Here is a 26,327-nt window from a genome sequence, read left to right on the forward strand (position 1 = left end):
GTTGAGATAGTGTGACTTGCCCAAATGCAACCAGGTCCATGACCAAATGGGAATTCAAATTCTGCTCTCCAGAGTCATTGTTCAACATTCAAACTGTTACAGTACACTATATTTGAGAAGGAACAATAACAATTGTCTCAGCATGTTAAAGTAAACATTTGATATGTCGAATTTAATGAATTGGGAAATTTAGAATATTAAACTTCTACTAGTGTAAAGAGGAAACAAAAAATCTAGCTGTTGTTTTATGTGGGGTTTTTTGGGCTATGTGGCCATGTTTTGGACGAGTTTATTCCTGATGTTTCACCAGCATCTGTGGCTGGCATCTTCAGAGAATGCTATCATGGAACTGAGTGGGGTACAGTATATATATTGTGTGACTCTTAGTTGAAAGAAAGTGCTTTACGTATTAATCTGCGTGTTGATCTGTTGTTGATCTGGCAAGGCCTCAGGGTGTCCATTTAATTAGTAATCCATTGTTTGCTGGGAACCGCACCACCGGAACACTGCAAAGCTGCCCATCTTGTGGTCAGATGGGTGATGTGACATCAGTTTGGGGGCGGCTTCAGAACATGCAGAGTCTAAATGCTGTGCTCTAACGCTGCCCCCAAGCAGGTCAAAGAGGCCGTCTGTTTTGCCCCTTAGATTACTTTAACCCAGGGGTAGGCAACCTGCGGCCTTGGGACCGGCCCCAGCCTGGTCCTGCCGCCGATTGCCGCTGGGGCCTTTGGTCTCTCGCGCGCAGGGCCAAGGGGGGCAATTGTCTATAGACGCCTCAGAAACATGCATTTATATTAACATTTTTTAAAAAATCAGCAATTTTTTTTGCGTGTCCTCCACTTTTTTAAAAAAAGTATTCACCATTTGAAAATGTTGTCCTACATTTGTCCCAGTTTATTTATTTATTTAAATTTTTTAAAAAATTATTTATTTATTTATTTATTGGTTTCGGCCCCCCAGTTGTCTGAGGGACAGCAACCCGGCCCCCGGCTCAAAAAGATTGCCTGCCCCTGCTTTAACTGTTTCTTCTTTCCTGTTGAAATTGTCTAGGTGGATTTCAATGGCTTTCCTGAGCATTCTGACCTTATAGTTGTTGGCATGGTCCAGAATTTCAGTGTTTTCAAATAGCATTTTATGTCCAGGGTGGTTTATAACATGTTCTTCTATTGCTGATTTTCCTGGCTGGCCTAGTCTGCAGTGTCTCTCATGTTCCTTGATTCATGTTTGAACACTGCATTTGGGGGTCCCTATGTAGATTCTGCAGCTGAACAGTATGCAGTAAACTCCTGTGGATGTGAGCGGGTCTCTCCTGTCCTTTGCTGAGTGCAGCATTTGCTGGATTTTCCTGGTCGGTTTGCAGATCATTTGGAAGCTGTGTTTCCTCACTACTCTCTCAATTCTGTCTGTGATTCCTTTGATGTATGTATATGAAAAATACCTTCCCTTTGGGTGGTTGTTTGTCTTCACTCCTATGGTTTTTTCTGGGTCTGGCAGCCGTTCTGATGTCTGAGCTGGAGTAACTGTTAGTCAGTAGAGCCCAGTCTAGGTGCTTCAGTTCCAGGAAGTAGGGTTCACAGATCCTTTTTGCCCAGTCTACCAGTGGGTTTTTTTAAATTAAAATTTTATTAATACATTCTAAAACAAAACATGACAACAAACAGTACACCAAATCAACAATAAATACAGGCAATAACCCAGGTAAGGCCCTGAAAGTTATAGATAAAAGGTGCATTCAGGGATCCTGAAAGACATCTTTCCATAAAAATTTAGCTAAAATTGGGAGATGTCTAGAGACTAAATGTTGCTGGATGTATTCAATAAATGGGTGCCAAATCTTATGAAAGGTCAATCCAGAGTGTAAGCCTCTCACTCTGTTGTTATTATCTGCCATTTTCTCCATTAACCACAAGCCGCAGAGTCTAGTCCACCATCATGCAATATTCAACTTTCCAGTTTTCCAGTTCCTGGCTATCTCAAGCCTGGCAACAGCCAGAAGCAAACTAATAAGTTCTTTATGCTGCAGGGCTTTATTTTCATTCATAAAAATGGAGAACAGGAGCAGGAGTGGGGATAATTGTATACTTTGTTTAGTGATCTTGGAAATCAGTTGTAAAATTTCTGTCCAATACTCATGCACTAAAGAACAATCCAGCCACATACGTACAAAGGTTGCCCTACCTTCACAACCCCTCCAGCATTTTGGAATAGCATTGGTAGACATACGAGCCAATTTGACTGGAGTGAGGTACCACTGATGGACCAACTTGACAGTATTCTCTTTAATGGCAATGGACCTAGTTTTAAATGGTAAATGAGTCCATATATTTTCCCAGGTCTTACTATCAATTGAAAGGGAAAGTTCTGCTTCCCATCCTGCCTTATGAAGCATTATGGTTCCCAAATGTTTCTTCGAGCAGACAATTATATATGCATGCTATTTGGCCTTTAGAATTTATACCCGGAGAGACGCATATGTTTTCAAAAAAAGTAAGTGGGCGAGGAAATTCCTGTATCTGAAGCAGTTTCTTTAAGAATAATTGTATCTGTATTATTCTGATGACCAGGACCCAGAGTACCAGTCTACCAGTGTTTTTACTCTGCTTCTTTTTTGTCCTGGGTGATTGTTGGAGTTCTTGTGTAGGTATCTTTCGATGTGTGTAGGTTTTCACTATACTGTGTGGCCCAAATGTTGGTTTGGTTTGCGGATGACCAGGACATCCAAGAATGGCAATTTTCCTTCGTTTTAGTTTTCCATTGTGAATTGTATGTTTGTGTAGATGTTGTTCAGATGGTTCAGAAATGGAGCAGAAGATCTGACCGTTTGGTTACCAGTCCTGAAAAACACCAAAATCAAGACCAAGCAAGTGCAAATGAAAACCACCCAGGGTCAAGGGGGGGGGGCGGTTCCCAGAAAACAATGGATCACTAACTAAATGGACACCCTGAGGCTTGCCATTCAACAACAGACTGACACACAGATTAACATCACTTCCTCTCAACCAAGGGCCTCAAAGTATATATACCACACTTCCATGCCAGCATTTTCTGAAGATGCTAGCCACAGATGCTGGCGAAACATCAGGAATGAACTCTTCCAGAAACATGGCCAGATAGCCCGAAAACCCACAAAAAACAATGAATGCTGTCTGTGAAAGCCTTCGACTTCGCAAGCTAGCTGTTGCTTTTGTTCTGTGGGGAAGACAAGGGAACAATCTTAAATGCTGCAAAGGGCTTGATCTGCAATACAAATTTGTAATGGAAGAGAAACACAGAGACTTATTTATCCTAAAGCCAGATAATGGCCAGATGTGTCACATCATGTGGTGATTAAGAAGTTGGGAAAACTGGACATTAGACTCCTCTTCTATATACTACAAATGGACACTGCCTCTTTAAAAATATACACCAGTGCAATGGGAATGGTGTCTCTCAGATAATCCCTTGGATCTATTATTTGGCAAGAGTGCTGAGATCCCTAAATTCCCATGAAGAGTGCAGTTGCTACAGTTTCCTGGGCAAGAAGTGTCCTTCCAACCAGTTTGTTGTGCAAATGTACCCTTAAAATGTTTAACAGCAGAATATTCCTACCTTTATTCCTGACAATATTGGACAGGACTTAAAATGCTGTTAAAAACTCAACCAGTAAATCTGAAAAATATGATTTCTTCCTTTGCCCTCTTTCGTTAAGTGTTGTTATGCTTTAAAAATATTCATAATGTTTGAAACTTCTGGTATTTTATCAAATAGTTTTGGGTACCATTTGTGTTCCTGTTACACAGTTCAGTAAGATGATTATGCTTGTTGGTGTGCAGAGAACATAAGAGTCTTTCTGTATGAGACCAAGGGCCCACTTAGGCCACATTCACACTGTGAAATAACCCAGTTTGGAAACTAGGTTATTTCCCTGTTTTTTAGACTTGCACTGATTATACTCGGTGCAGTTTGGGAGGGGAGCACAACTGAAAAGCCCATCTAAACTGGTGCATTTGGCACTGGATCCCTTAGTGGTTCTTTTTTAAAGAACCGCAACGATCCGCATCTCCGATAGTATGAGTAAGCTATTGGGTTGATTCGGATTGCGCAGCCACTGTTAAGGAAATGGAGGTGCCTTCAATTTGATCCAGAATGGTGGCAAATGGAAACTTCAGATTAGATTTAAATATGACAGAGAGATTTGCTGTCTTAAAACATAGTGGGAAGGGTGAATCAATGTTGAATCATTTTACAGACATGAATCTCTTGGTGCAAAACACTTAAGTGTTTAACCAGCTTCAAAACGGAGTTGAAGACCATCCTGTTCAGAGAAGCATTCCCAGACTTTGCAAGATTGTCACTTGCTTTTTGATGTTCTTTTGTTGCCTGTTTTATTGAATCATTTCCTGTATTGCTATGTATTTATATGTATTACCCCATTATTTCTTAGATTGTATGCCGTAGGCAGGTTTACTCTTATATATTTATTGTTTTTATGTACAACGCTGTGCAAATCTACAGCACCATAATAATAATAATAATAATAATAATAATAATAATAATAAGTCTGACAGGCCCCCTAGTCTAGCACGTTTCTAATGTAATCTGGTTTACACGCAAGGCATGAAGGCAGCAAGTCCCGCATCTTCCCTTTCTATTTGTTCCCTTCCCTTGGAAACCGAAGCATTTATTTGGCTGATATAGTCAATAGTTATTGGTAGGCCTGTGCTTTTCTATTAATATAAGACTCTTTCCATAGACACTTATTGGCTGTGATCATAACATTCTGCGGACAATGCTGTGTCTCAGTGATGCAGTATGCAAAGCAATCCTTCATATCAGGGACGTAGCCAAGTGGGGGGTCCTTGGGGTCCGGACCCCCCTTTCCGTTAGATAAAATGAATGGTGAGTGCTGCTGCGCTGCTGCACCCAAGCCCCATTATAATGGTGGCACTTAGTCTGAACCCCCCCTTCCCAAAATCCTGGCTACATCCCTGTTCATATCGTCATCCTGAATCTACTGGCAATTACTTCTATTTAGTGAAAGCCCTGGTAGGAGCCCATAGAATTTTCTGTAAACTGGTGAACTCAGAGTTTCTAACGTTTGTTTTCTCTTGGGCAACCAACATTTTTGCCCTGAAGCTGAGCTCAGGGGGACCTGGAAGAAAACCAGAAGGCCCTGGCTTCTTCTACCTGGTTGAAGTCCAAGATGCTACACAATTCCAAGAACTGAGTTACATTTGGCTCTTGGGACTTTGAGTAATGATGCTGTCTTTCAGCACACATAGGCCTGTTACAGACTGCCAAAATAAAGCTGCTTCGGGTCTCTTTGGAGGTATGCTGTTTAAATGATGCATGGGTCCTAAGAGTCCGGAGGTCGCGCCAAAGCCACACTCCATTCCTAAGCACTAGAGTGCAGCTTTTGGTGCAGCTTCCGGATTCTTAGGATGCATGCATCATTTAAATAGCATACCTCCAAAGAGACCCAAAGCAGCTTTATTTTGGCAGTCTGTAACAGGCCATAGTATCAGATCAGATGCCATTGGCTTTTTTCATGTCACATAAAGCAGTAATCCAGGAGCATTTAGGAACCTGTCAGCCTGACAAAGAACCATTTTCAGAATTTCTGACAATATATTGCATGAATCCTATTGGTTAATTCAACTAGAGTAGGCTATTAAATCAATGGCTGAATGGAGAGTCAACACATGGATAAACCCTACTGATTCAATGGCTTTGCTCTAGTTGAGACTAACAACAGAGTTTAGGCCTTTATGTCTTATATAGAGATATAGGATTTTCCTGGACACTGCTTGGAATGCTGGGGTTTTCTATCATTTACATTTTAATACTTGTAACTCCTGGTGATGCATGAATTAATGCACAATAAGGGCAAATTTCATGGCTATCATAGTGTGAAATATATAGTAAACTGCCAATGCAAACATATGTACAAAGCCTGGGACACAAACCTAATCCCTTCCCACAGAGAATGAAAAGCCCAGATGGTAATTCCTGCAGGGAGTCAGTGGAACCATTCTCACCCTCCCACCTTGCTGGCTTTCAGCTGTATACACATGCTGAGTATGCTGTAACATGCCTTCGAACAAGTGCTCTACAGTGGCAGAGAAAGTGCATTTTGTGCTTGCTAAAAGCCCTTTTGTGCTTCTGAAACCTTGATTAATGCTTGTTGTTATTAACTATCTTTGGGTCAGTTTTGACTCATGGCGACTCTGTGAATGAGACACCTCCAAGACCCCCTTTACTCAGCTACTCCACTCAAGTCCTGCAGGTTCAGACCTGTGACCTCCCTGACTGAGTGTATCCTTCTGGCACGTGGATTTCCTCCCTTTCTACCTCCTTCCACCTTTACTAACCTTTCTGTCTTTTCTAATGAGCCATGTCTTCTCATTCTATGGCCAGTGTATGACAGCCTCAGTTTCATCATCTTTGCTTTGAAGGAGATTTGAGGCTTGATCTGTTTAAAGTCCTGTTTGCTTGTCTTCTTAGCTGAACACGGTGTTCTTCTTCCCCTGCCCTTTTCCTGGCCTCCAGCTGTCTCTGAGAGACAGCTAGAAGTCAGGAAAGGCTCAGGAGGGAGGGGAGCGATGGACACACACTATTACTCTCCCTCCTCCTGCCCCCCCCCCAGCCTCTGGCCATGATGGCGAACCTATGGCATGCATGCCATAGGTGGCATGTGATGCCATTTCGACAGGCACTCCTTCCTCCCACGGGCCTTTGCAGATCCTCATCTGCCCCTGCAGGGGCACCTGAGGATCTGCAAAGGCCCGTGGGAGGAAGGAGAGCTGGCATGTGCCATGTCCTCCTTCCCCCGGACCTTTGCAGATCCTCAGGTGTCCCTGCAGGGGCAGATGAGGATCTGCAAAGGCCTGTGGGAGGAAGGAGGAGCTGACACGCATTGGGTCCACCTTCCCTCGGATCCTTAGAGTGCCCGTGGAAATGGCATCACATGCCACCCATGGCACGCAAGCCATAGGTTTGCCATCAGGGCCATAAGCCAAAAACACTTTGAAGGCACACAACACACAACAAACAAATGTGGAAAAAACAGCTGGATTCTGGATTCCTTTGGACACACATGTGTCCAGCCACACATGTACATGAGTGATACACTACTTGTATGGTGCATCAGTGCAACAAGTGATACACCGGCAAAGCACAATCATCTCCCTTTGCCCTGTTGGACTGTCTGGTTTTTGTATGTTGCGATCACATCGATTGCATTATTGGTGACCTGCTGTATTTATTGTATTTTGTGTCATGGGGTGTGTGACAGATTGATGGTGCAGCTCGTCATGTGTGCGCACATATGCTCAAACAATAACCGCATATGGCAAGCAGCAGCACCAGTGGCTGCATCTCATCCATTCCAGGGTGCATGCTCCAGACCACTTCCATATGTTACCCAGGCTTTCCGACATTCATGGCTTGCGGTTTGTATGCCAGTGCACTGTTGCACATTTTTTGGCATTGGGGAGGAATACTGGAGTTTCTTTTTGCTCAGTTTTTTGCCCTGAAGTGCAGCTTTGTGTTGGTTTCCACCTGATTTTGCGTCATATGTTGTCTGAACACCTTGGCTTCAACTTAGTTTGAAGCCACTTTATTTTGCCATGCAGACAACCCCTAAGTTTCATCAGTTTCTAAATTTCAAATTTCACTTAGAACAGTGGTTCCCAACCTGTGGGTCGGGACCCCTTTGGGGGTCGAATGACTATTTCATGGGGGTTGCCTAAGACCATTGGAAAACACCAATTTAATTACAGTTATGAAGTAGCAATGAAAATAATTTCATGGGTTTGGGTCACCACAACATGAGGAACTGTATTAAAGGGTCGCGGCATTAGGAAAGTTGGGAACCACTGACTTCGATTCTTGGTTAAATTATGAGCCCTCTCCAGTCATTGTCCACCACACTCTCTAGAAGATGGGGCCAGGCAGGCATCTAGCTCTGTCATAATTTTCTCATGTGGCTATGTCTGGAGAGAAGATGTTCCTCTTTAGATACTTTCCACACAACAAGATCCCTAGTTTTCCAGGGTCCTGTCTCATATCCAAATTAACTGAGTCTTAGGCGGGTTATAGACCGCCGCTTTGAGGCGGTCTGCCACCGCTGCCGCTTGCTCCGTGTGGGAGCCGTAGCAGCCACACCGCGCGGCTCCTGCGCAGAGCAAAAAAGGAGCTCCAAAATGGAGCTCCTTCTTGCGGCGCCTCTATGACGTCGCGAGGCACAGCTGGCACATTTGCGACGTCATAGGCGCCGTGACACGTTCGGATGCTATGCGTCCGATACGTAAAGATGGCGCCGGCCGTGTGGAACGGCCGGCGCCATATTGTACGGACAGAGTCTGTATTAGACCCAGGGGCGTCTAGAAGAGACGCCCCTTTTTTAAAATGGGACGTCCTGCGGACGTCCCAAGTGCCGGTGTGTAACCAGCCCTAGACTGCAATGGGTGCAGAGAAAGCTCTTTCTCGCATGTAGAAATGTGTGGTTATGAAGGAACATATTTTGGAAAGAGGCATATGTTTTATTCTGGGCCAATTTTCTAGGTTTCCCCTCTTTTCCACTAGACTCTCATATCCTTAGGCCCTAAAAATCTAGGTGCTCTTAAATAACAATTAAATTCCCAAGTGATTAGCTCCATATGTTTGCCGGTGGGTATTTTTTGAGACCAGTTGAGCTGTAGAGCAAGTTATTTTGTGCAAGAAAAAAATCATTGTTAAAAAATAATAATAATATAGGGACAAATAACAGGTATTTGGAAAGAAAGCTCTGCCAGAGACCAAAACCAAAAGACATCATTTGTTATTATACAGGACAAAGATAGCAGAAAGACAGAGGGAAAAGCCATTTGTCTGAAGATATCTTGCTTTCCAAGAACAGATTTTGTTGTATGACATACAGTTAAATTTAATGTGTTTTTTCAGTGCTGAATGAATTTTCTCCCCCCCCCCCCCCCCCGAATGTCTTTAATCTCCAGCTTTCTGATTACATTTGCTGCTATTTATGTTCTTTATTGTGGGCAATTTTATTCTGCTTCTCTATGAATTTACTTAAATTCTCAGAGGTCATATTGGAAACAGAAAACCAGAAACCAGATGGTTAATCACAACAATAACATACATACAGTAAAAGAATTGAAATTTCAAAAGTCTCTTATGTTGAATGAATTAATTTCTTTATTTTGGTCCTAGACCAGCACAGGTAAAAACCATCACAGGTAAAAAAAAAATTGACCTTTATTCAGGCCTCTGTTCCAAACAGGTTAATTCAAAAGAGTGAATTTTTATGGCAGATTACCATATTAAAATTATCAGAGAACTAGTCAGGGATTTCATTGTGAAAAAAGTGATAGACAGACACAGCCTTTGCTGCTATTAGCCAAGAGAATATACATAAGTGCCTTTACCCTTTTTAATTATATTCTCCTTTAAAACAAACTATCTGTTTAAATATTGCAACAGTTTAATTCAATTTTAATTGTCATTTTTGTAAGTCTTTAATTGTACTGTGTTTTTAGAGTGTATGTGGATTTGGGTCCCAATTTGGGGAGGAAAGTGGGCTACAAATAAATAAATATAACAACAACAAATCAGACAAGCACAGAATAATTAAATATAAGTCAAAGAGGGGAAATCAAGCTTCAGTTGTAAACAAATGATTAAACTGAGAGAAAAACTCACAGATATGCAGATACACACTTCTAACACTCAACAAAAACTCACCAGTTCTTCAGTCTCATTGAAACCATCCTCCATTTCAAGGACTTGATGAAACCTGCCAGTACCCCACTCTGATCCCCCTGATAATAATAGTGAGAGCATGTATGACACAGAGAATTACTTGCTACCCTTATCTCAGGAAAATATGAATGTTTGAGTAGTAAGCCTCCCTTCCAAAATGTCTTGCATTGAGATCGTACCCTTGTTGCCACTTGCAACTCATAGAATCACAAAATCATAGAGTTGGAAGAGACTCCAAGGGCCATCCAGACCAATCCATTTCTGCCATTCAGGAGCTCACAATTAAAGCCCTCCCTGTGACAGATGGCCATCCAACCTCTGTTTAAAGACCTCCAAAGAAGGAGACTCCACCATCCTCCGAGGGAGCGTTTTCCACTATCAAACAGCTCTTATTGTTCAGGAAGTCCCTCCGAATGTTGAGGTGGAATTGCTTTTCCTGTCGTCTGAATCCATTGCTCCGGATCTTATTCTCTGGAACAGCAGGAAACGTGCTTGTTCCATCCTCAATATGACACCCCTTCAAATATTTAGACAGGGCTATCATATCACCTCTTAGGAGATTCAAGCAATCTTGAGAGAAACTTGCTTACAAGAAAGGAAATCTTCCCCCCTCCCTAAATCAAACAAGGTCCTCCTTGCCAAAAAGCTGGGCTTGTGATGCACATTTTGTTGCACATGTTGCTCTAGATCTTCCAGCTTTCTCATCATAACATGTGGAGCAGGAAGGACATGTGAGGAAGTATATTGTCATCCACAGAGAAAGACACAGATGCAATCAGATCAGCTACTAGATAATGCAAGCCAACTGTCAATAGATCACTCATGCTGACTTAGTTTTATCCCTTCTTTCTCTTGAAGACTTCAGAGATTGAGATTTTGATCGGGCGTATTTTCTTCCTTCCTTTAGATTCAGAACAGAGCACCGGGTCCGACACTGAGGTGCTGGCTGAGAGAACATCCTGCTCCTTTGGTTCCCACTTGGACCTCACATCTGGCAGCTCCGTCCCTCAGCCGCCTGTTGCTTCATCCATGGAAGAGATCCAGGTGGAGCTGCAGTGTGCTGATCTCTGGAAAAGATTCCATGACATTGGCACAGAAATGATCATCACTAAAGCAGGCAGGTAAGATGGAAACCACCCAAATTGAAAAGTTCATCAGTTGTGCAATTGCTTTGAAACAGTTTCATAGGTATGATCCTTGCATTATCACAATCCCAAGGATTACAAGAATTTGAACCTGGATATAACGTTCTTTCTTACCATAATATTGAGCACTTCTTTGGGGCCTATACTGACATGGGTACAACATCCCTACTATATTCATTTATTTATTTATTTCATTTTTATACTCCCTTTCAAGTAAAAACTTTTTAAAATACTTTATAATAAAAGTTTTAAAAACAATTAATAGCATTAAAGAAAAACAATATAACATTACATATATTAAAAACACGTCCTATATAAAAGCCATCCCATGATTATATATCGAAAACCTGCCTCACAGTTTACTACCTCACAGTTTATTTCAAACAAACCTATATAGAACATATGGCACATTAAACTATATTCATTCAGTTCTCCAAATATGTGCACTACTTTTTAAAAATATTTCACATTTTAATTCTAGTTACATTTGTACCAAAGCAGACATTGCTATATGTGGTCTTGATTTCCCCTTTGGTTATAATTTCAAAACTTTGACTAATGATATATGAATCTGAAAATTCATTAACGTGATAAAAGGTAACATTTGTTTAGTAGTCTATCTGGCTCTACAGCATACCAATGAAGGTAACCAGAAAATATAGTTGCCCCTCAAGTAGTAAGCATCATGCTTACTGCTTTTTAAATAGGTAACCCAAAATAAGACATGTTTTCAAAAGAGTGTACTTTAAATTTTTCATAAAGGTAAAGTTAAGATAGTCCCTTGACATGAATGTCTAGTCGTAACCGACTGTAGGAGGTGGTGCTCATCTCGGTTATTAAGCCAAAGAGCCAGTGTTGTCCAAGGACTGGTTTGTTTGTTTTTACAGCAGCACAGTACTTAAGACTCCTTTGATACTTGCTAAAAGTGACTCCCAAAATTGCCCAGCTCAGCCGATGCCACTCTCATTGGGTTTTCTTTAACAATTGTCTGCATGCTGTTTCTGCCCAGCTGCAAGGATTTAGCACAGGAAACATGTTTTATGAATATGGATTAAAAGAAAATTGTGGTAGACCCTGTAATACTATTAGAATATATTGGTGTACATACACGCACATACTTGGAGAGAGTGCTGTCCAACGCTTTTTAAAGTATCTGTGTCTGTCTGTCTATGCATGCAATATATCAAGTTTCCATAACCCTTGGGTCTGGATGCGAAGTTACCTGTTGGGACTGGTTCAGTTCTATAAGTTGTTGCGGTGTGCCTTCGAGTCATTCCCAACTTATGGTGACCCCTATCATGGGGTTTTCCTGTCAAAATTTGCCCAGAGGAGATTTTGCCATTGCCTTCCCCTGAGGCTGAGAGACCATGACTTGCCCAAAACCACCCAGTGGGTTTCATGGCCAAGCGGGGAATTGAACCTCGGTCTCCAGAGCCATGGTCAAACTCTTCAAGAATGTTACATTCAGTCAATGGTGTTTTGTTTTTAAATGATTTGAAATATTGTACAATAAACAAAGTTATAATAAAGCAAGAGCTTTGATAGTGGTAAAATGTTTGACTGATTGACGACTGGCTTAAATAGTCTTCTAAAGTAATATATTATATTCTATTTCTTATTCAAATTCCAATTAACTTTGATTTTTGTAAGTAATCAGCACCTTGGACAGAGAAAGGACTTAGGAGAAGAGATTATTTGCCCATTATAGACGTGGTACAGACCACCCAAAAAGGGCAGTCTTCCGGCGCCTGTTTTTCCACCGGAGGGAAACCGCAGCCACTGAACTGCACAGATTCCCACAGGTGGAAAAAGAACCCGCAAAAAGTGGGTTCTTATTAAGCCACGGGGGCAGCGTAACGAGTGCGCAACTGGCGCACTCGTTACATAAGCACTGCATGATGCCATGCGGACACCGCATGGCATTGACCTAACAATGTTGGTGCCCTGTATACAGGGTGCTGCCATTGTTACACCCTCATCACATGCTAGGGTTGCGGGGCATGTGGGTGCTCCACCCCAGGCAACCCTAGCACATGATGAGGGCATCACAAAGGCCTGTATGTACCGGGCCAAAGAGATATAGCATTTATAAAGAAAAATTGTCAAGGGGTGTGTGGCAGGGGATGGTGGAAGTGTTTTATCCCCTCCATCCCAATTTTTCTTTTCTTTTTCTTTGTTACTTTAACTCCCTGAATTTGACAGTAGGTACTATGTTTAAGGAAAAAATGTACTTGTGAGACTTGCTCTGTGGCACTGAGCCTAAATATAGAGGCCCAGAGGAACTGAATGGGTTTGGGGATGTTTTTAACATTTCTATATTTCAGAAGCCAGTCTTAATTCTTGCATTACTTATCTTTTTATGGAATATAAAAAACTGCTTTTCTTATGAGTTTATGTACAGCATATTTTAATCGTATATGCCACAGGGGCAGGGGATAGAGACAGTGATAGTCAGTTTCCACATTTATAGAATACAATAAATTAGTTTTTAAAAAATAATATTAAATTCAGTGAAGAAATAATCATTCAACACAGACAGTAATAACAAAACAACAACTATTTAATAACAATGACAAGAATAACAAGAACAAGAACAGTTTGTTATTAGTAGTATTAATAGTAATATTAATATTTCTTACCCACTTCTCCCCATAGATCGAGGTGGGAAATAACAAAAAAAAAAAAATCAACAATAAGCAACATAAGTTAAAACACATTAATTAAAACACACAACAGTTTATAAGTTGAAATAAGATATACACATTTTAAAACAATCCACATTTAAAATTCATTGTCTAATGCAAAATTTATAGGTGGTCCAATGGAACTGGGGTGATCGCTTTTTCAGGTTGTGATGGTTACCATCAAAGCATCACAGGGGGGCTAAAGAAAGGGTGAGCAAAGCCTGTCACTTGACTTTTGTTTAGCTTTCCAAGAGTTTCACATTTTCACAAAAGACCACTGACTTGGTTATGGTATCCTTGCTCAGCCATTCACTTTTTCACATATAGTTTTTTTCATGCTAAAAAAGCAGCTCTGTGAACTGACCCTGACACGCACGCACGCACACACACACATTTACATCCACTTGCTCATGTTTTTCTTTCTCATCATGAAGTAAATCAGGTGGATGCAGGCATAGGAAATGTTAGGATTATTATTTTCCCCACCAGAGGAGCAACAATATCACATTGGAACGAAACTGAAACCTGATTCCTGACTGTCAACACTCCTCCATCTGAAAGCTGGGATCAGAGGGAGAAAAAGAGGGATCCCATCTGGGGCTTTGTGGGCGGGGGACTCTGGGTGGGAGCTTCTGTGAAACCCTACACTAGGGTTGCCGCCAGCATCTCACCAGGCCTACATGCCCCTAAGCTGGCATCCATTATTATCTGGAACTCCAGCAGGGTCCAAATCAAACAGCCATTCTTAATTGCTGGCAACAATAAATCCCTTTCAAAGGAGTTTGAACTTATTTTGCTATTTGTCGGCGCAGGTGATTCACATGTGCCATCTGTTTTGGATACAGCGAGTAGAACCACTGCAGACTCCTGGCATGAAATCATGAGATCAGGCACTGTAGATACGTCAATAACAGTAGGTCTGATAACTGGGAACAACCTACCTGCTTGAGGGTGTTCTTTATGGATTTTACCCTTTGATTGGTCAGGTAGACTCTCTCCATATCTACAACCACTCCAAGGTGTTGTAGGTTCTGAAATGGAACTAGGTCGCGCCTTCCATGAATACCAGAAAACCATGTTTGGATAGGAAGGAAAACACAAACTCGACATCTATTACACCCTATGGAAGAGAATTAGATCTAATCAGGACATCGTGAAGTTATGGTTATACATGAAGACCCCACTGTTTCCAATGTGCCACTATCACTTCAGTGAGCACCACTGAAGAAGACAACAGACTGAATGTTAGGGCCTTGTATAGAAAAGGTTTCCCCTGGATGGTTTGGGATGTGCAAGCATGCTATAACCAAGACCAGGGACACACAAAAATCCTAGAGCTGAAGTGCCTTCAGAATTGTCTGGAGAGTCTCCAGTCTGAACTTGCATTTCTTCACAGAACAATTGACTAATTTCAGCTCTAGCAACACAGTCCGTAATTTGTTGTTGTTTGTTTTCAATGCACAATGAAAGAAGATTGGAATAAGCATCTTTTGTTTTTTCCAATCATGGTATAGTTTCCACAGCCTCAATCTTGATCAGACATTGTGTGGCTCCTAGCATCAGCCAATGCTTCTCTGCCTTCCTGTACCTTGCGGAAGGGATAAAAAAAGTCATGAGAAAAATAACATGAGACCACCACTTTCTGGGGCAGCACATTGCATTGTTGAACAGCTCTTACTGTCAAGATGTTCTTTCTAGTTGTTACCCAAAATGCTAGGCTCCCGGGAGGACAACCACAATTGTATTCAACAGAGGAATAAATTTAGCTCAATAGGAAACTGTAAGAGGGCTCTGGGTAATGTTTAAACACCAGGATTTAGCCTGTGTATAATGGTTCCAAACCAAGAACTCCAGACAGCTGATTCCAAATTTATTTAGTTTATTAATTTAGAGGAATGCCACATTCATGCAAGACATGCACACTTGCAACAACTAAGATACAAAAGGTGTTAGTGGATAGTGACTTTTGGGTTGCAAAGGAAAATATAGTGCACCTGCATAATATACATGAGTGCGCCTTATGCGGGTTTCAGCATAAGGTGCCATGCACCGGGAAAAGCAATGGATCCCACCTATTGTAACCCACCTAGATCCATCATTGCTCCTTCTGGAGAGGTGGGATATAAATAAAAACTTACTATTATTATTATTACATATGAAACATAAATGTTTTTAGCCCTGGATCACATCTCCCAGGTCATAGAATCATAGAATTGTAGAGTTGGAAGAGACCACAAAGGCCATCTAATCCAACCCCCCGAAATGCAAGAAGGTGCAATCAAAGCATTCCTGACAGATTAGCATCCAGACTCTGTTTAAAAACCTTTCCCCTTTTGCCTTGCTGCCATTACTCAAAATGGCCATCGCACCTTCAGTTCCAACTTTGCCTCTTCTTTTGAAAAGGCAAACACAGTGAGGAAATTCCTTGTCCAAATTCCCCCCAGGGAAACCTCCAAACCAGGGGATAATGGGGCAGATGGAGAAGACTCCTTGCACCTGGAAAATCCTTTTGCTAACACTCTCTGATCCCTGCAGTCCAAGTGGATCATGGGGGAATGAACAGAGGTGGCAGTTGGTTTTTGAGTGAAGCTCCCCACTCACACTTCTGAGGTAACTGCAGTCTCCTTCAAAACTGGCACTGCAAGCCAGAAACAAATGTCTGGGATAAAGCTAAATGCACAAACATAGGATTAGGTATCAGATCATCACCACTCACTTCTTCAAATCTACCTCCTCTCTCTCTCTAGCTCTCTCCACCCAAATGTCTAGCCAGGGTCGATGCTTGCAGAGTGCACAATCTGGTCAACCAGAAATGGTTCTCCTTCCTCTGGCCACACCAAGATCCTTTTAGGGAGTGGCATCACTAGGTGGGTGCAGGAGGTGCGGACTGCACCAGGTGACACCACTGCTCCTCAAACACCTATCTTTGGGAAGAAATGGGCTGTGGCATTCATCTGATTCCCTTTAAAATGCTTTAAGAGATGGAAGGAGAGGGGTGAAAGTGGGAGGAGAAAGGAGAGGCCCCGGAATTTTTAAAAATTAAAATTTCAAATTTTTATTTTTTAATTTTTAGAAAACTGAAATTTTAATTTTTTAATCTTTTTAAAATTTTCATTAAAAGCAGCACATTTTAACCAAATCTTCTATGTATATATAAATACATTTAAGTTTTGTGTATGATATTGTAATTCGAAGGTATAATTTTAATTTTGCTAGTTGTTTATGTCACAAGTATTACCTTTACATTCAGTGGCATATAAGAATTATGATTTATGAGGCTCAGAATGTGGCGGAGACGCCTTCTTTGGAGGTATTTAAACAGAGGGCGGATGGCCATCTCTTAGGGGTGCTTTGTTCCTGCATGGCATGAAGTTGGACTGAATTGCCCTTGGTGTCTCTTCCAACTATGATTCACTGTAATTACCATGGCTCCATCCTACAGAATCCTGGGATCTGTAGTTTTGTAAGGCACCAGCTGTCTTTGACAGAGAAGCTGCGAAGGACCTTGTAAAAGTACAGTTCCTAGGATGTTGGGTAAAATGTCCCTTTAAGATGTTACAAAATAATTATATGGCTGTAAATGTTGAGGAACACCAGGTGTCAACCCTTTATGATTAGTAATGTACATATGGACTCTGAAATCCAGAGCAGGAGTGGGTTGAGGATAGTGGATTGGAGAGAGGAGTTGGTGTTTTGGTTTGGTAAGTTTGGATTGTAACAGACAGTATATGTCAGAGCTTTTGTTGTACATATCACAACTGGAAGATAAAAGTCTCCAAGGACTTTGGAAGAAGCTAACTGTGTCTATGCCTTATTTCAGGTTGCTCAGTACCTGGTTGCTGAATACTGCACATTGGGTTGTGCTTCTGCACTCTGCTGTTGGGCCTAGTTTGTTTTTGTCACTGCACACCTGCAGTACACAGAGGGGAGCCAATATAGGATGCCCTAGAAGGGAGCTACAGCATTTGTGTCAAGCTGCATCAATTCTGCATCCCTAGTTGGATTTAGCTTGTAGCCGCCATCCAGCATGGTCACTGGTGATGGATCATGGGAATAGTAGTTTGTCAACACATGGAGGACCACAGTTTCCCTAGCCCTGATGCAGAGGTTTTGCTGATACCTAAAGCTCCAGTCCTATACCTTCCTCACCTGTCAGTAAGCCCCAGTGTAAACAATGAGACTGAGCTCTGTGTAAGCACAAAAAGAATTGCACTACATGGCAATAATTACAAAGGTCCTGGGCACTTAGCCGGCTTAGTCAGATGGACAGAAATCCAGGAAGGCTATCTGGCTCCAAATTCAGGCCTTCTTCCACAATGGAGTCCTTGTGATGCTTAGAGGGAAGATACACACATATAAAAATGCTTCCTAGAGCTAAATATAGTGTTGACTCCCTAGAGCCCACCTGATGGTGTGTATTCACTATAGCTTTTCACACATGAAAAGAGATACATATTCCAAGAGATACACAATGACTTGGCTGTGAATGAAAGAAAATCTATGGGCCCAAACAGATTGGCCAAAATAAAGCTGCTTTGGGTCACTTTGGACCCAAATGGTGGATGCGTTCTATAATGCTGGAAGCTGCGCCAAACCATGCTCTAGTCCTTAGGTGTGTGGCTTCCAGACTCATGTATCATTTAAATAGCATACCTCCAAAGTGACCCGAAGCAGCTTTATTTTGGCCTGTCTGTATGGGGCCTATCTTTCCTGAAATGCATGAAGAAATTGTTAGGTGATCATGCAATTTTCCACTGGTATCTTCCAAGCACTGAAGACAAACTACTGGATTAGGCACATAGGTTTAGATGAGTGGGATAATCACCAATCCTGGATTCCTCCAGGTGCAAGATATTTTGAAGCTCAGAGAGAACTCCTCTTCTCCTGTTAATCACCATGGAACACAAGGTAAACACTAATATTGCCAGGTTCCCATCCTCTTTCAAACAGAAGGTGTGCAGATGAACCTCCTGATGTCTCCCTCTGTGCTCCCTGCAGTGCCCCAGAAAGTGCTTTGCCTCTCTTGGCCTTATAGTCATCCTGATCCTTGAGCGTGAAGTTGCTTAGCTCACAGAAATCTGCTGTGTATGTTTAAATACATGCTACGGTCTCCTATCTTCACCTAAGAATTGGAAAATCCAGCTTTCTGTTCTCATCTGACTTGGCAACTTTAATACATCAGCCCTTATGGTGGAAATGACCCAAACCATTACACAGCCACCCGTCTTTCTTTTTAAAGGCCTGTTACAGACTGCCAAAATAAAGCTGCTTCGGGTCTCTTTGGAGGTATGCTGTTTAAATGATGCATGGGTCCTAAGAATCCGGAAGCTGCACCAAAGCTGCACTCCAGTGCTTAGGAATGGAGTGTGGCTTTGGTGTGACCTCCGGACTCTTAGGACCCATGCATCATTTAAAGAGCATACCTCCAAAGAGACCCGAAGCAGCTTTATTTTGGCAGTCTGTAACAGGCCAAAGATTCTGTTCAAACTCTCAGCCATGAGGCCTCCTCAGATATGCAAATTATTTATTTCAGAATGATGTTTTGGTTTCTGCTTATACATAGTTTGAACTGCCCAGAACCTTTCTACCTGTAGGAAATTTGTCTGCACTCCTATAAATGTTTGTTTGTAAAGCAAGTGAGATACAGTCATCAACAGATGTGTTTGTGTGTCTATGCCTTTACATTGCCTGTCAACCCCATGAATTTCAAAGGGTTTTCTTGGCCAGGATTCCTCGGAGGTGGTGCTGTCAACTCCTTCTGCTGAAATATAGCCTAGAATTAATTGGTGGTCTCCTATCCAAATCCTCCATAGAACTGACCCTGCTTAGTTTCCTAGATTATATGGGAGTTGCTACTTTTAGGGTAATAAGGCCTAATACAAATACAGACAGACACCGTGCAATCCCACCCCTCAACCGTTAAAAATGAAAGAAGAGGTTGGGAGAAATTTTTGGATGTCCTTTCCATCCATGTTGGTCTCCCATCAAAGTACTAACAAGAGCTGACCCTGCTCAGCTTCCAATATCAAATGGAATCTGGTGCCTTGGCCTCCTCTCATCAAGATGGTTGTTGTTGTTGTTGTTGTTGTTGTTGTTGTTGTTGTTGTTATAGTTGTGTGGTCTCAAGGTTTTTTCAACTTATGGAAACCCTAAGGTGAATCTATCACAGAGTTTTCTTGGCAGGTTTTTTTTACAGAGGGTTTGCCATTGTCATCCTATGATGCTGAGAGTAGGTGACCTGCCCAAGGCCATCCAGTGGGTTTCCATGCCAAAGCAGGGATTCAAATCCCTGCCTCCAGAATCATTGTTCAACATTCAAACTACTACATCACACTGGTTCTCTTATCAACAGATTTGTTCTTGTTGCATGCCTTCAAGTAATTGCCAATTTATGGCATCCCTAAATTGAACCTATCACAAGGTTTTCTTGGCAAGATTTGTTAGGAGAGGAATTTGCCATTGGCACCCTCTGAGGCTCAGAGAATGTGAGTTGCCTAAAGGTCATCTGCTGGTTTTCCATGACCGAGAGGGATTTGAACTCTTGTCCTATCTAGCCCAACACTAAAGCTGGTACATCACACTAGCTCTCATCAAGACTAGACTGTTGCAATGTGTGATCTACTGCTCCACTTACCTGTCACTTCTCTCATTAAACTGGAGGATTTTATAGCATTAGATGTAATCAACAGATTGTTTTTGTATTCCTTCAAGTAATTTCTGACTTTTGGCAACCCTATAATGGTGTTTTCTTGGCAAGATTTGCTAAGAGGAGGTTTGCCAATGTCTTCCCCTGAGGCTGAGAGAGTGTGACTTGCCCAAGGTCACCCAGTGGGTTTCCATGGCTATGTAGGAATCAAACTCTGGTCTCCAGAGTTGCAATCCAACACAGAAACCACTATACCACACTGATTTTCAATCAAAAACTCTCCACTTTAATGGTCTGAAATAAGAGAAGTGGCAGCTAGGTGGAGCAGGAGATCACAAGATTCCTCAGACAAGTGGTTGCATCTCATTCTGCCTAAATTGGTTTTAAAAGAACCAATTCCAAGCTCTATGCTTCCAACCTACAACCAATAACCAAACCACTTTCAACTGATTTGCCTACAGCCAAATAGAAAAGTGATTGATGATAGTAGAATGTGAAACACCATGTTCTTAAAGGTGATGCTTCATAAAATTTTGGCAGGTTCTTATACTAGTGCAAAAGCATTTTTTTCTTCTTGAGCACAGTCCAATATTGTGTCTGTTTGCTATACTTTGCAGTCCTAATCTGCTACAGCAAATTCAGCCAGGACTTCAATGGAAGCAGACTCAGGAACCTTGAATAATAGTTGATTATGGCAGCTGACAGGGCCTGCAGATGGTTTTAAAAAGATATTAAAAAGGGATACTGGGTAACAGTTGGAAGCAAAGTAGAAAACTGGGCAGAAGGTGCCTGGCCCATACTTTCACGTTGTTCTATATATTTACTCATAAAAGCCAATGAAATGGTATGAGCATATTTTGCAGAACAAAATGTTTACACAATCCCCATTCCCCCACTATTTGTCTTCATAATATTGTTTGTTTGCTGTTGGTTGGGAGAACAAACATATCAGAAATTGAAATTACTATGAGGAAGAAATAAGGCATTTGGCACCTATTCTGTCAACCTTAATTTGGCTTCTTGCTCATATCAGTGCTGCTGTTATTGTTCATATGACTGACCTTTCTGAAACTGCACTTGTACATATATATATATATTTAGTGAAATAACCAAAGATTTTGACCATTGTTGCTAAAAAGATAATGGCCTCAATGCAATAGAACAAAGGTTGATCTAATTCACCATTATGTTTTTAACAGAAGTTGACTAAACAATTGGTTGCCTTCCAGAGGAATAAAAATGGGGCATGAAGGCAACTGTGCTTCCACATTGTTTGTTCTGTGTCAGCAGTGTCAAAGTGCTTTTTAAATGTAGATAGCTATGGGAGTAAATAGCCACTGGTGACTGTACTCTCTGAGAAAAGCAATGGTTCTATGAGAATCGTTGGTATGGAGAGGAAAAGAGGGGCAGTCCCCGGAAAAGAAATGTTTAGGGTTGAAGGCAAATGGGATGTAAGTGCATGAAGACCAGCACGCCTTCCTTCCTTCTCTCCCAAGGTTTGAGAAAGGTCCCCAGACTTCTCTCAAGCCTTGAGACTGAAGGAGGAAGCAGCCAGAACACCCTCCTTCCTTCACTCCCAAGGTTTGAGAGAGGTCCGGGGATCTCTCTCAAATCTTGTGATTGAAGGAGGAAGCAGTCAGCACATGCTCCCCTGCCCTTCCAGTGCCTCAAACAGCTTGGAAGAGCTGTTTGAGGCTTCAGAAGGAAATGCATGTGTGCACTATTCCTCCATCCCCGTTATTTGCAACTTTTTTGGATTCACAGGAGGCCTCCACCCCTAACCTCCACAAATCCGGAGGGAATACTGTACTTGGGAATAATGAATGAATGATTAAATGGATTAAGGACTTGTCTGCACAGGCCAAAAGGCACCCTTTCCCCTTATTTTGGCTTTGTCCTATTTGGACAATACATGGCCCAAACTCCAGTTCTGTTGTGAGCAGTACAGATGATATCTGGCATGTTCAGCAACAGCCTGGGGTACAATACTATTAATACACATTAAAATAATTTACCTCTTATCTCCATTTCTACACTGGGGTGATTGTCTGCACAAGTGTCCCATTGAGCTACATCTGCCACTGCCACCAGTTGCTGTGAGGACAGATTGAGGTGCCTTGTTTTGACCTGAGAAATTAATGGCCTGTGGCAGCGGTGGACAGGCTGACCAGTTCAGTGGGACATCCATGCAAAAAGCTGCCCCAGTACAAGATTGGAGAGCCAGGTAATTGCTCTCAAGGGAGGACAGAACAGCTTTGAGGCCAGTGTACTCTGGGCTACTCTGAGTGCAACAAGGCCTAAGATTGCCTAACTCTAGCCTGTATCTTCAAGCTTCTCAAAGTGTGCTAGAACGACCACATACTATTTATAAAGTTCAGTTTTTAGTATCTCCAGCTAAAAGGATCTCAGTTAACAGCTCTGGGGAAGACAAGATATCTGCCCAAAGCCTTGAATGACCACAGCCAGTTGCAGTCCTGGGCTAAGAGGGCTTAAAAGTAGAAGGGAATTTCAATCATTCCATCATTGATAATGCACTGAGGAGGTACATTCCTGTTTCAGGCTCTCTTAGGCTGATCATGTTTACTGTATTTCTTTCTTTCTTCCTCCCTCCACACTCTTTTTTGTTCTTTCTTGCTGTGTGTAGAAGAATGTTTCCTGCAATGAGAGTGAAGATTACAGGACTGGATCCTCACCAGCAGTATTACATTGCAATGGACATAGTGCCTGTGGATAACAAGAGGTACAGGTAAGGACAGCTAAAGAATGAAAACATTCTTAAAGTACTCAATTGAGAACAAGAGTGATGGAGAGACACATTCTCCACTAATTATTGTTATGTGCCATCAAGTTATTTTTGACTTATGGTGACCCTATGAATAAGAGACCTCTAAGTGACCCTGCTGTTCACAGACTTGCTTAGATCTTGTAAACTCAAGCCCATCCAATTGTCATGAGGTCTTCTTCTTTTCCTCCTGCCTTTATTACCGTATATATAAGTCGATCTCAGGTATAAGTCGAGGGCAAGTTTTAGGCCAAAGTTAAAGATTTTGTATAAGTTCAGAGTAAAACTTTGAGGCTCCTCAGGTCCATTGTGGCTATTCAGTGTTTCCCTGGCAGCGAACAGAGATTGTTTCTCTGGCGCAATGAGGAAGCATCAAAGAGCCCTGGTTGCATCCATTTTTTTCCTTGGAGTGGGGTTAAACAGTCACAAGTGCCCTCTGCCCCTTCAATCCTGGCAAGAAGCCTACTTTTACAGTACACTCTCCCCAGAATGGAAGTGTCAGAACAGGGACTTTGTCTCCAGTCACTCAATCAGCCAGCGTTGTGTTGAATAAGCAGAGCTTTACTGAAGGAACCAGGGTCAGCAATCCACTCTATTCAGCATCTAAGCTGAGACTGCCCAACCCAACCTAACATCACACCTATAAGCAATTGTAAAGCTCACCCCACACCCTCAGCCCAAGCCAATCTCCCTTAACACCTAACACTCCAAGTCAGCAAGCTAAACTCTCAAAGCCTTAACTGATAACAGCCACCTGGAGATACTTAGCTCCTACATGCTCGATCAGCCAAACAGTTATAGGCGGGATACAAACCGCCATATAGTACGTATTCTATACGTACTAGGGTTAGGAAGGGGCGGTGCTTCCGCACCCCCTAACCCTAGTACATATAGAATACGTACAAGATGGCGGCGCCCCTTCCACATGGGCGCCACCATCTTTACGTACTGGATGCATAGCGTCCAGACGTGTCGCGGCGCCTATGATGTTGCGAATGCGCCAGCAGCGCCTCGCGACGTCATCAGTGCGCCGCGGAAAGAAGCTCCGAAATGGCTGTTGCAGCTCCCGCGCGGCGGTTTGTATCCCGTTATAGTTAAAACAACCACACTCAGCTATGTATATGAGCATCCAAGTATACACTTGCACATACAGATATACATGATTATCTGGTAGAATCCATGGACCCAATTTATAACATCCATGGATCCTAGCAGGAAGCTTTTTACTGCTGGCCCATACACAGTTGTCTTCTCACAGAAGGTGAGGAGGAGATGGGGGTGAAGTGTCAGTTGGGGGAGAGCCAAATGTAAAAAAGAGCTAAGGCAGGGAGGGAGAAAAAGTGTATGTGCATGCTGGATTAGGGAAAGTGGGGAGGAAGATATGTGTGTATTTGTGACTGGATCAGATGTTGCTCCCATAGAAATAAAAAAACACCCTGCACGATCCCTGCTTCTAGCAGCCCATTCCCAGGCATGGAGAGAAAGTTGGAGAGGTGTGTGTGTATCACTGAATGAGCTGCCATCACTGGCATTACCATACTGACCTGTATATAAATTGACCCAGGATTTTGGGGTCAATTTTTGGGCATAAATTTCTTGACTTATAGATGAGTATATATGGTAAGCCTTATTAACTTTTCCAGTGAGTCAGGCTGTCTCATGGTATATCAAATGTAAAGTGAAATAAAACTTTGGCTAGAATTCTGTTGATGCACTTTGTTGTTCTTCTGTGCCTTCAAGTCATTTCTAACTTATGGTGACCGTAAGGCCTAAATCATGGAGTTTTCTTGGTAAGATTTGTTCAGAGGAGTTTTGCCATTGCCTTCCCCTGAAGCTGAGAAAGTGTGACTTGTCCTAGGTCGCCTAGCGGGTTTCATGACTGAGGTGGGATTCAAACCCTGGGCTCCAGAGTCATTGTCCAACACTCAAACCACTATGCCACACTGTGTAAAAACAGCTGCATGCCTGATACACTTTCTCAAATATTGCATGTGTACAGTCTCTGGTGCTGCCAAATAATATTACACACACACACACACACACAGAGCCTTCTCTCCTTCATTATTGCACTGAAAGAACAATGCCAAGCCCATCTGCTTAGCAGAACATGGGGGAAAGAATGGCAAACAATTCAGAGATAACAGGGCTCTTAGACTGATAATATAGACAGGATACAGCTGTTGTCCCATACCAGTTGCTTGGGCTTTCCAGTAGTGTTCAGAGTGCTTACTTTTGCTATGGTAGAAAGGGCCATTGAAGAGAATACCTCAAGAATATGTCCATCTACACTGTTAAAACAGCTTCGAAGAGGTCTGATAACCTTGCTATGATGTCCTTCAAATAGATATCATTGCCCTTCTCCAATAGATAGATGCCATTTCACTAGAGCTTGATCAGCATGTGGAATGGAGCTGGAATTGCACATAGTAGTACCACTTTAAACACACTGTAGGTCCAGTTTCTTCTCTATCAAAGTTAGGCACAGTTGAGGCCCAACATGCTGGCAACAGAGGCCCTTTGGCCAAAAGTAAAGTGAACCCAGAAAACCCAGAAATGTGCAGTGTTTCTGAGCAACACAAAGATTTGTTAAAACTTTTAAAACTCTTCTAAGACAGGGCATATCTGAAGACTTTAGCTCCTGACAAAGAAGATGATTCTGGACTATTTATTGCAGTTTCAGTGTTGCAAAACTGTTTATTTGCCATCATCTAGTAGAACAGGATATGACTGTCACTACACTTGCTCCTGCCAGATGCCTCCTCAGTCAGGCAGTTCAGTTGGTTTTGTATGAGCTTGTTTGGATTACTAAATGTCAGATGAGGTCATTCAGAGATCCTGTCCAGACTGGCTGGTCTGCTCCTTCTGTATTTTAACCACCATCTCTCGGATGTTAGCCACGTTGGTGCATCTGTGCCAAGCTAGGTGAACGTGGGAATTTGGTCATGTAATGATGTGGGGTAGTCGATCTAATGGTTCTACTTTAATCCAGTAGACTCTAAAATCATAGCAGCCAATATGGAAACTGCACAAAGAAGTATTAGGGATGAAATCATGGATGTCCATGTTGTAAACTGAAAAGCATAAGACATCTGCAGGTGCAGACTGCAACAGAGGAGTCATCTGCAAGTAATGAAATATTCCCTGGTATATCTAAAAGCTTTCATCTGTGGATTAGTTGGGCTAACCAATTAGTCTGCACCATCTGCAGTTTTCTAGGGACAGTAATTGAAAAAGAGGATTAATAGAGATGCAAAAGTGGGGAAGTGGTTCCAGGTATCATCTGGTTTACATTAAAGATAAAGCACACAGTTTCCTTCCTGCACATATAATCT

General features: G+C 42.1%; 1 protein-coding gene across 1 annotated transcript in view; it reads left to right on the forward strand.

Moving 5' to 3' along the window:
* Positions 1 to 26,327, forward strand: part of LOC149323474 (T-box transcription factor TBX15-like) — a 115,009-nt gene that overhangs the window by 48,794 nt on the left and 39,888 nt on the right. Inside the window, exons 2-3 of the mRNA XM_089488979.1 lie at positions 10,646 to 10,859; positions 22,858 to 22,959. Of these exons, the coding sequence (XP_089345105.1) occupies positions 10,646 to 10,859; positions 22,858 to 22,959 (316 nt within the window). The remainder of the gene's footprint in view (positions 1 to 10,645; positions 10,860 to 22,857; positions 22,960 to 26,327) is intronic.

This window comes from Sceloporus occidentalis, unplaced genomic scaffold, assembly GCF_023333645.1.
Source record: "Sceloporus occidentalis isolate IW3139 unplaced genomic scaffold, rSceOcc1.0.p SCAF_1, whole genome shotgun sequence".
Classification (NCBI taxonomy): Eukaryota; Metazoa; Chordata; class Lepidosauria; order Squamata; family Phrynosomatidae; genus Sceloporus; species Sceloporus occidentalis.